The 10,552-nt window shown below is 56.4% G+C and overlaps 1 protein-coding gene across 4 annotated transcripts; it reads left to right on the top strand.

Moving 5' to 3' along the window:
* Positions 1-2,926: 2,926 nt before the first annotated feature.
* LOC148885025 (platelet-derived growth factor subunit A-like) lies at positions 2,927-10,501 on the top strand. Of its 4 annotated transcripts, none has more exons than XM_089019225.1 (6): positions 3,179-3,375; positions 3,871-3,949; positions 4,296-4,433; positions 5,122-5,312; positions 8,806-8,932; positions 9,513-10,501. In XM_089019225.1, exons 1-6 carry the CDS (start codon positions 3,313-3,315, stop codon positions 9,524-9,526), a joined length of 612 nt encoding a protein of 203 aa, XP_088875351.1. In that variant the 5' UTR covers positions 3,179-3,312; the 3' UTR covers positions 9,527-10,501. The 4 variants fall into 4 exon arrangements, with proteins under 4 accessions (XP_088875349.1, XP_088875348.1, XP_088875351.1 ...); XM_089019224.1 differs by having other exon boundaries at positions 3,853-3,949; XM_089019223.1 differs by lacking the exon at positions 3,871-3,949 and having other exon boundaries at positions 2,927-3,375; positions 9,516-10,501.
* The last annotated feature ends 51 nt before the right edge of the window (positions 10,502-10,552 follow it).

Below are 10,552 nucleotides of genomic sequence, written 5' to 3'. Positions count from 1 at the left end.
CCCCTTCCCCCCAAAAAAGTATAGATCCCATAAAGCTAAAAATTGAACGGTAGAATTGTTCTTTAGGTGGCCAAGTAAATGAAGCCACATCGGCCATCTTTTCCCTCCTGATAATAGCGTGAAACGTTTGATGTTTCGGGCTGCTTTCCATCACCTTTGACCCGGCGGGTCAAAGGTGATCGCCCGGCCTACTCGCAGGTGACGGAGCGACCGTGAAGCTGATGGGATTGAAAGATTCAGGCTGGGCTGCCTCCCAAATGGCTCAGGAGAGCATCACAAGGTGTGTGTGTGTGTGGGGGGGGGGGGATCAATCGGTGCACTTCAAGTGGGAGTTTATCAAAACTAAGCTGGAATATTTCAACCAGAGACACAAGGAGAGAAAAAAATCTCATCTTTTTCTTTTAAAAATGGATTGATTGATGTGTTCTTTTTCTTTAGTCCACACTGTGGAATCCAAGACAGCCGGAAATATGATCCGGAAGAGGAAGAGATAAGCAACACGTGTTTGTTCTCGGTTTTTTCTTTCCCCAAACTTGGTTATTCCTCCTCTTTTTTTCTGGGGGCGGCGCAAGTACCAACGGCGTTGCGCTGGCTGCTATGCTATTTCACGTCCTCCCATGTGACAAGCCGCAAAGCGGCGAGGGCTTTGGCCTTGCACGGGAGCACAAAGCCGCAAGCCGCCGGGATGTCCGAAACAAAACCCAGCTGCCCCCCTCGCAAAGGTCCCGGGAGAGCGCCGGACGGCCCGAGCGCCACTCAGGCTAAACCCGGGCGGAATGTGCGCATTTGACACAGGTGCGTAACTAGAGAAGCGCTCTCCCCCATCTTTAAGCCCATAATGGAGGCGCTTCCTGTTGCTAATCGCCATCTTGCCTCGGCGTTGGCCAGCGGAGGAGGAGATTTGCACCCTTTTTCTGGAGTCTGGCAGGACGAGCCGGGTCAGAGCCCGGGAGACCTGGAAAAGCGCCCCCGTCGCCCCCCTCTGGCCTCCGACGTGGGGCACACGTGATGAAAAGGTCACGTCTTGATAGACAACAGAGCAGCCGCAATTAGCCTGCTATTTCTTGCAGTCACTGCAAGCCCGCCCTGTTTTCTGACGCCGTGTGTGTCCAATTTTTTTTCTTTTCATTCATAACAAATAAAGAGGCAGTGTTCAAGCGGGGAAGGTGAGATGTGAGGGGTGGGGTGGCGGCATGTAAAGACTTGAACGGGGATTGTAGCTTTGCGTGGGTCCGTCCGACGCTGGAAATCACGCAGGAGCGAGCGCAGGTGTCTCCAGTTGCCACCTTACGTAAAGCCACTTTGTGAGCATATTAGCCGCCGCGCCGCCGCATCCCTTCCCGGATGAGCGACAAGTCCGCCTCTTGCTTGTCGTTCTTTGCGATCGACCGCCAAAGGCGCGCTCGCTTCGAACCCGCCCAAACGGAGTCCCGCGAAGACGTAGAGTCAAACGTTGGCCACGCTGCGGCGGGCCGGAACAACTTCCCACTCATTTCTCTCATCCGCGCCATTCCCGGTTCACACCGCACGGCTATTTCCAGCTCGCCCCAGGTCGACCTTTCCTGGCCCCGGGCCCGGCTGGAAGCGTCGTTTGACGCATACGGACATCAAACAGAGGCAACGCGCCTGGGGAAAAGTCGCGTATTTGCCTCTGGGGCCACCGTCCATCCGGATCAAACCGTCCCGGAAGATGAGCGCGTGATGGAATTGGGACAGGCGCGGGAGACGAGGACGTGCCCCGCACCACAGCACGCATGTACTCGCAACGCCGCCTGAGGGCGACCGGACCGGTGTCGGTGTCTCCAAAAATACGCTGAAGTTTCAGACCTGGTCCACGGTCCTCCTTTTCCAATTCCTTCCGTGGCCTCAATGCTTGAAACAACTGGCGAGTCCCCACTTGCCACGTTGGCGCCGTCTGTCCTTTAGCCTTTCCGCTGGCTCGAATCTGCGCCTTAGGGTCAAACGGGGGCGGCGGCCAAGCGTCGTCCCAACGGACCCGTCGGAAGGGCGGCTGCCGTCTTTGCCTTCCGCTGACTCTCTCGCATTCAGGTGAGAGTCAGCAAGACTCCCGTCGTGTCTATGCGATGCTTGTTTGAGCGCATCGGCAGGTTGGCCGGGATTTGCACTCCGCTCTGGATCCGGTCCAACACCGGGACCGCGAGGCTGGAATCCACCATTGCTCCTGGAAAATCTCACCCGGAGCGCAAGTCATCCGAGCGTCAAGGGAAGCGGCCCCCTCCCAAGCCACCGGCTGCCCTTTAATAGCACGCATTAAAAGGCCCCCCCGGTCCAAAAGATGCTAATGGAGCCGATTTGGTCACGGCGGGCGTGGAGTAGAAGCAACCCGAGGAAGAGGCAGATCAGTCAGAATCGGCTCGGGTGGCTTTGTTTGTTTGGCCGCTATCGATGGCGGATTGGCAAATATGCGCCACCCCCGTTATCGGCTTTTATGGCGCAGCGCACTCGGGATCAGAGCTCAGATGATGTTTAGAAAGTGTGCGTCAACAACTGTTGTTAGCATCCGCCACTCAAATGTTGATGTTGGGAGTGAGAGGTGGCTCGGGGAGGCTCCGCCTACTGCCGCACACCTGTCGGCCATCGTCCCTTTGGCGGTTTTGTCTTCAGAGCACTGTCGGGTGGTTGGATCCGCCGCCGGTTTTGTTTGTGACTTTGTCTCTTTCCAATTTTGTTTCCTCGGTCAGCCCTCCCCCTGCCTCCTTTTTGGGATGCGCAGGGTTGGCGCGTCTCCCTGGACCTCTCCGAGTCGTAGCACATCGCCCATCATTGTTTTTTTTACCAGGCAAAGGCATCCGATGCTTCATGTTGAATCCTGAAGAGTTTAGGGGGAGGGCCTGCGCGCTGCCCCCGCTTGGGGAGGCGCTTCCCCCTGCCTCCTCCCCCCTCTATAATAAGCAGCCGCTCGCACGCTGGCTCTCACTCCGGTTGCCCTCCGGCGCGTGCCGCGGATGCCTCCACGCCGACGGAGCGCACCCTCCTCTCCTTCGCGCCCGCCTTTGTGCTTTCCCGGAGGATTTCTACAGCGGATTACCTTGGCTTCTCGTCGGGGAAGTCGGGCAAAAAGTGAAAGGGGCCATTTCCGGGCCGCGCGTCCGACGCTACGCCGAGCCGCCGCGCCGCGCAGGCTGTTGCGCGCCGCCAGTGAGCAAAACCGCCACGCCGAGGCTTGCGGAGCAAAAGCGAAAGCCGTTGCCGTCTCTCCCCCGCCCTCCCTGAGGGGATGGTCAGGGGTCTTCGGGGGCCAGGAGCGAGTGAGCGCCTCTCGCTTGGGCTGCGGTCCAGTTCGAAAGGGAGATGAGAGCCGCAATTTCTTCCTTCCTGCTGTGGACGACGTACCTGCTGTTGGCCACCGCTCAGGTAAGGAGAGAAAAGGAATACAAAAATAATGCGCGCTCCATCGATCGCTGATTTGCGGCCCCCACCCCTTCCCCCCCAAGAAAGCGGTGTTGTCAAACCCGCTCTGGTTATTTTGGGCTTTTGTCGCCAAATTAGTTTGTAGCCTGAGCCAAGTGAGCAAACTTGCTGATATAAATAGTCAGCCGAGCTGCAGAGCGTCACAAGTGCGCCCCCCACCCCACCTCAGCCCAAAACTGCGCATGTCTATTGACTGTACAAGCGCGCAGTTTGATGCATTGTTGCACAAATTGATAAAAAAGAAAATAAAAAAAGGGGGGGGGGGGGGGCATGTTACAATTCTGTCCAAACGGATCAGAGGGGGTGAAGCGGCATGCGACGTATTCGTTGAACCCGATTTTTCGTTGCTGTGCTACCCCCCCCCCCCATGAATCTCTCACTCACTGTTCCCCACCCCCCACCCCCCTTTGGGCACTGAAGGAAGTGCACTTTCCTCAGGAGCTGATTGACAGACTGTCGCACAGTGAAATCCGCAGCATCAGCGACCTCCAGCGGCTTCTGGAAATTGACTCCGTAGGTAAATTGCTCCTCTTCTGCTTTCATTTCAAGCCAGCGGCCCCAAAAGTGGGACCTCGGCGTCTGGGGGCCACAAAGGCCTCAACAAGCGACGCGAAGGGCATGGGTGGCGGGTGGGCGAAGCTCTCTGCCAGCGGGCCTTCTGGTCGAGTGGCGCCGAGCGGCAAAATATCCCGGCCGGGGAGCAAAAGCGGCTCGATCCCTCCAGCCCAACAAGGCGCCGCTTGTCCTAACGGGAGCCGTTGCAATGGCCGCTTGGTGGCGACGCGCCGTCCCAACAGCAGACTTTCCGCCGCCGACGGCAAATCCCGGCCAGCGTCAACGTGTCCGTCTTGTCTTTTCACGAGGTACGGGAAACGATGTCTTCGAGGGGACCAAGCATCACAAGCGGCAGCGGCAGCAACACCCGCATTCCTCCCGCCACCCGGCTTTCTACAGCGACCTGAAGAGCTCGCAGCTCCACAGCCGCCGCAAGAGGAGCCTCGGTAAGACCGACGGGGACACTTTGGCAATTCATTTTCTCCATTTTGTTGCCATTCTGAGCAGGAACTTTACAATTTGGTCGAGCACCAGAAAGGTGCAAATAGGTCTACATCTTATTCAAGTATGGCGAGGCAAAGTATTTTGGCTTGGTTAAAGAGCAACTGGCGGTGAAAAAGAACATTTCGCTTAAAAAAAAGGGACCGCCCCATGCTGTACCGAAGTTGCAGGACAGCGTCAATAAAAGGCATGCTCGGCGTGCGCAAGTGTCGTTAGCGCCTTGTTGCAAAGTGGGCTGGTTTTTGGCGGCTCGACGAGGATTCGCTTTTTTTGCGGAGAGGCGAGAGACGCGCCAGGAAAGGAACGTGTCCGTGAGCGTGGAAATTCCTGACATTCAAGGCATCAAGTTGCAGCTCGCCGAAACCGTCATCAAACGCCGAGCGAGAGCGCGCCGACCTCAGCGACCCATTTTATGCCGAGTGCACAAACGGATTCGGTTAAAGAATCGCTTTTTCGGGCCTCTTAAAGCGTAGTCGGCGCTTTTGATGGACCTCGCATCCAACAAATTACTCAGGGGGCGCGGACCAAGGCCGAAGCCGGTTCTGGGCCAGACGCATCGGGTCGTCGCGGACACTCGGCAGCGGCCCGGTGGCAAATCTGCCATTAATTGCCCTCCCACCTACACCCCCGCAGTGGAGGAGGCGGTCCCGGCGGCGTGCAAGACGCGAACGGTGATCTACGAGATCCCCCGGAGCCAGGTGGACCCCACGTCGGCCAACTTCCTGATATGGCCGCCCTGCGTGGAGGTCAAGCGCTGCACGGGTTGCTGCAACACCAGCAACGTGCGCTGCCAGCCGTCGCGCAAGCACCACCGCACAGTCAAGGTACGTGACCAGTCGCCGCCTCGTCTCCGGTCCGGCAACCCTTGGCGCTACTCTGTCGGATCATTGGCCAAATGGGCGACTTTGCCGGATGAGGTGGCTCGGGCATCCCCTCGGGAAGTCTGCCTACCTGCAGGTCTAAAACTTTGCGCTCTTGCTTTTCAAAGGTCTGATTTTGAGGGTGACCCGGCAGGCCTTTTAAGCTTCAACCCAACGTTGTCTGGAGGCTTTGTCTTGGGCTTTGGGTTGGTTTCAGTTGGGGCAGTGGCATCAAGTCTTCCCATGATGAACATTTCCATAAATGGAATTGTGGTGGCTGTCCGCCGTCCGGCTCGTCCTTGCGTTTGTTTCTTTGTCTTGTCCGGAAGGCCGAAGGATGCCCCGTGACAAAGAGCCAGGCATTGAAAGGACTTTTTGTTGTTTTTAGGCACGGGTAGCGGGGGGCCTGCGCTCGGTTCCCAGAAGTGCCGGCTTCAAAGCCATCCGTCCCCCTTTTTTCTGTTCAGCGTCAGGTGCCAAATGAGTCAAACGTCTGGCATATTTAGACGTGGCTCACCTCAAAGGCACGGCAGCTATGAGCTCGGTCCGCTTCGGAAGGCTCCTTTGCCTTGGCCTTTAAACTCGTTTGTCTCTGCTCTTTCATCAAGGGGACCACGCTCTGTCCTCGCTGTCCACCTTTGGATTTGGACACTAGCCGCCTGTCTTTTTATTTTGGGAGGGGGAGGTGGGGTGTTCCCAGATCTCACACTGCACCCCAGCTGGCCATGAGAGCATACTTTGGCAGCTGCTCCTGACCTCCTCCCTTGTCTTATCTGGCGTTTTTTCCACCCCGAAAAACCTTGCTGGGCGCAGTGAATGGATTCAGTTAGTGGGTCAAATTTTCCAGTTCGTTCAGCGCTGAAAGAAGAAAAAAAAAAAGGGGGGGGGGCGTCTCGTGACCCAACGGCTTCCGCTTTCCGTCCCTCCCCGCGAGTTGTCATGTTGCACCTTCTCGGACGGCCCACAATGTCCAACGGCTTTGCTCGCTTTGCCAACTTTGGCCCTCGATCGCCGAAAAGTGTTCCGACAGGAAGTGGCTCCAGGCGCGAGCGAGTGCGCTCTGGCATTCTTTCCCACACGGCGTACAAGTAGCGCTGCCTCGCTTTGTTTGTTCTCGCAGCAGGAAACAGGCCGCGACACGGCTGCCACTCATCGGCTTCTGGTCTCGCTCCGTCGACAATTGCGCCTGGTGTCCTTATATGGAAGCCCGGCAGGCAGACCTCCGCGCAGGGGTCAGACTAGTTCCTGAGTCACGCAATAGCCGCAGCCGTCCGGCAGGCCCGCAGGCGAGATACATATTTCTTTCTGATGCCAAAAGTATCTCTATTTCCTCTCGAGGTGGTTTCCTCCGAATGAGCGATGGGAGGACGGCAACTTTCATCAACCACTTTCAACAAGCGTTTCAAAGTCATTTTTTTTCCGTGGGCCACATTGGATTGAGTTTCGTCTCGGGTGCCGTTATGAATTTGGGAAAGCCATTAGAATGTTTCATCCACTCCTCATACTTCATCCAAAGCGCACACCAAATGAGCGAATAGCTAGTTTTCAAGAACGACTGTTGTGGTTTACAAGGGCCGAATCAAATGATGTGGCGGACCAGATTTTGGCCCCCGGGCCTTAACTTTGAAACCCGAAGTTGGCTTCATGGCATCCCGCTGGCGTATTTTGGCAACAAGTCACTTTTGATGTTGCGGCATCCGAGTATTTGGCAGAGGTCCTCTGGGGTCATCGGCTCCCATCTGGGTCAACCTCAGAGGGAGATTGTTTTCATCTGTGTGGGGGGTGCGTTGATATGTAACATCAACTCCCCCAGCGCGCCGCACAGCAGCGTGGCGGGCGGGCGGGCGCCAGGGAGTAATGAAGTGTTGATGGGCACCCGATCAAAGCCGAGGGAGGCTTGACAGAGGCCAGGCGGATGCGAATGCGCCTTTTAGGACGGCAGCCCGGACCACGTCACCCCCACCGGCCCCCCTCTTACATCGGTGACGGCGGGTCGGATTCCGGACGGGCCGCACGGAATTTTCTTGAATTAGCTTCTCTCTCCCGTGCGCTGATCCCTCCTACCCTCCCTCGTCCACGCTCGGAGTCTGAGTGTCTGTCCCGCCGAGTCGCTCGCCGGCTGGCCCTTCCTGGGCCTTGGCGGCCGTCTGGTCGCTTCACCTCGCTGACCTCCGCCATTGTTCGGCGGAGGATCATAAAGACGCCATTCGAGGGGATTCTTTGATATTTGATCCGGCGCCTTCCGCCGCCCTCAGAAATTCACATCTGGCCATCCGTTACCTTTCGGGACTTGAGGCGCGACGGGTCTTTGTGGGCACCACGTGATAAACGTTGCACTTTCGCGATGACCAAGGCGCTCGTCGTCTGGAGAAGGCGTTCTGACGGGTGGCGGCGGCAGGTTGTCTCCCCTCTTGGCGGTTTTCCTCCCCCTTGACGGGAAGACGGCCACGTCTTTCTCGCCGGTCGGCTTCCTCGCGGTTCCTTTTGCGTGCCGTGAGTTGGCCCGCTTGCAGTCCCGCCTGGCCTTCTCTCAATTTATATAGCCTTTATTTTTGCTTTCCGAGTCTTTGTCGGCCGGCGTAGTGTTTTCTTTGGAAGGCAAGAGTCCAACTTTCCCTTTGCTCATGCTCTCATCAGCCGGCGCTCAGGGAATTCCCAATTAAAGCAAGACTAAGACAATGGGCTTCACACAGTGAGTCAGGGGTGAGGGTGTGTGGGGGGGGGGGGGGGGGGGGGGGCTGGGACGAAACGAAGGGGGTGCGCTTCCCAGAGCCCCTTGCCTCACCCTAACCCCGCAGATCGGATATCATTCCCCCAAGCCACTCAAGGGACTCTTTCTCAGGGCCCTGGCTTGCTCGGGAGCAGTTTGATTTATACAAAGAGCGTGGGGGGGAGGGGGTGTGCTGGGATGCGGGGGCCCTCATCGGAGCACTGGGGGCTCTTTTCTGATGTGTGTTTTATGTGGGAAGTCATTGACTCTGCGCCGGATGAGAAGCCTTTGTACTTGGCGCATGCTAAATAAATCTTGCAACCAGGAAAGTAGGCGGGGGACAAATGGGGGAGGGGACTTCCCTGTTAACACCTTTCCATAACACGCACGCAGAGGCATGTGCAAGATGAGAGATAGGGGAGAGAGTGTTGACAAAGTAGGCCTTGTCCACACACTTTGTTTTAGCAGACAGACTCTGTATGTTCGCTGGTCTGCGTGACGAAGCCCCCCCCAAGCCCCCTTGGCAGCAGGCCAGCACAGGACGGGGGAAGAAAGCCTCTCCCATCCCCTGCCGACGTTATCGCCACAGAGAGGTGGCTCGGGATCCCCGCACATTTTCTTGCTCTTTGGTACATCGGCAAAGGTTCTTCCGTTTGAAAAGGGCCGCTGGCTGGTTGCCGGCCGTGGCGAGAAGACGGCGTCGGCGTGTGTGGATGACGTGGCGTTCTCTTGTCTTTGTCACGTCAGGTGGCCAAGGTGGAGTACGTCAAACGGCGGCCCAAACTCAAAGAGGTCTTCGTACGCTTGGAAGACCACCTGGAATGCGCCTGCGCGTCACAGCATCACGTCGCCGAGCCCTCCGATGCCGAAACGGGTAAGCCGATCGCTGGCCTCGCCTCCGTTTGGGAGTTTTTCTCCTTTGGTCTGATTGAACACCGTTTTGGTCTTGGATCATCACAACGAGGTACTGGTCGCAATGGAAAAAGAAAGTCCACCCATCCAATGGCTCTTTGCTCCACTTTTGCGGCCGCTCGCTATGATGAGCTGACGTCCTGGCTTTGGGTAATGGAGCCTCCGTAAAATCAAAGTCTACGCTATGAACTGAGGGCAGCCCGCGTCAAACTATCCTGACGTGTGCCTGCCAGGCAGAGAACTTCCCCCCGCCCCCCAAAAAGTCCCGTTTGCTTTGCGTTCTGATCATTCTTTGCCGCCTTCGTGTTTGCTCAGTTTATTTCCTTCCTTTTCTTTCCTCTGCCCCCCCGCCGCCCCACCTGCTTTGAACCCGTTGACCTTTTCTCCAACAGGTCGACACACCTCCTGCAACATTGCAAGGTGTCAAAGCCAAAGTCCTGAGCCAGATTTGCTTCGGTGTCATTGCGCCATTGAATGCGAGACGGCCCAAAAAGCGGTTGTTATTTTGGCCCTTCTAACCATGACCTCTTTGCCCCTTCCAGCAGACGTGAGGTGAGGACCTCAGCGCGGGCTCATCGTCGCGCCACGCAGAACTTTCCCCCTCGATGAACCGAAGAAACCACGATGCCAAAGCTGCTCCTTTTTTTGTTCCCTTTCCTAAACGATCCCATTAAAGACTCGCCGGCGATGACGAGGAGCGTCCTCAAAAGGACACCAGAATGGAGGACGACAAAAGGGACTTCCCCGTCCGTCTCCGGACGATGACAGCGCCGTGCCGACGCGGCGCGCGACTTCCGGCGGGTGTGGCCTTTTTTTCAAGGCACGCAGGCCAAAGGTCGCCGAGGTGGTTGTCCACTTGGCCCCCCGGACGCTCCTTGCGAGGGACGGAGGCTCGAGGACGCTCGCGTTTGTCACCCTCTGCTTTTTCTTGACGATGTATCAAGTCTTGCGGGTTGTGTCGGACAACAGCGGCAAGAGTCTTTGACTTTTGGGATGAGAGCGATGACCCCATTTTTCGCCGCTTCTTCAACGTCTGCATTTAATCCGGGCGGGGGGAGGAACTCAAGGCCAAAAAAACAACTCCTTGATCCTTAATGTGTGTCAAATGTGCAGAGCCAAGTTGTTTTGCTGCCGTATCGCTGGAAAGCTGATAAGGACCATGTAGCTAGCACCCGGTCTGCTGCCACACGGAACAAAGTCCACCTTTAGGCGTGAATGAATAAGCGGAACATGAATGAGCTCCTTGTTTGAGCACAAAAGCTTGTCGGCGACACAGTTGTTTTCGACAAGTGAACAGGCGAGCGCATGGCAAAAAGGGCAATGGTTGCCGCCAAGGATGCTTTATTTCAACGCCGCCACTGTTTTTCTTTTGATTTCATTTTGGGGTGGGCTGGGATGCCCACAAGAAAATAGCCATTTGTATTTTTTTATTACGAGGAAACAAGACCAAACTTTTTTTTTTTCAAACAAAGATGGCCGTCACGGTAATTTATCTATTTATGTTCAACAATAAATGTATTTGTGCTTCCGATGTCTCGGCTTGTCAATCAAGAGAGGTGGCCAGGGTACTCCCACTGACATA

Source organism: Hippocampus bargibanti, linkage group LG17 (genome assembly GCF_051943395.1).
Source record: "Hippocampus bargibanti isolate YZ-2025 linkage group LG17, ASM5194339v1, whole genome shotgun sequence".
NCBI classification, from domain to species: domain Eukaryota; kingdom Metazoa; phylum Chordata; class Actinopteri; order Syngnathiformes; family Syngnathidae; genus Hippocampus; species Hippocampus bargibanti.
The sequence above is the reverse complement of the archived record's forward strand: the minus strand, read 5'-3'. Positions and strand labels throughout refer to the sequence as shown.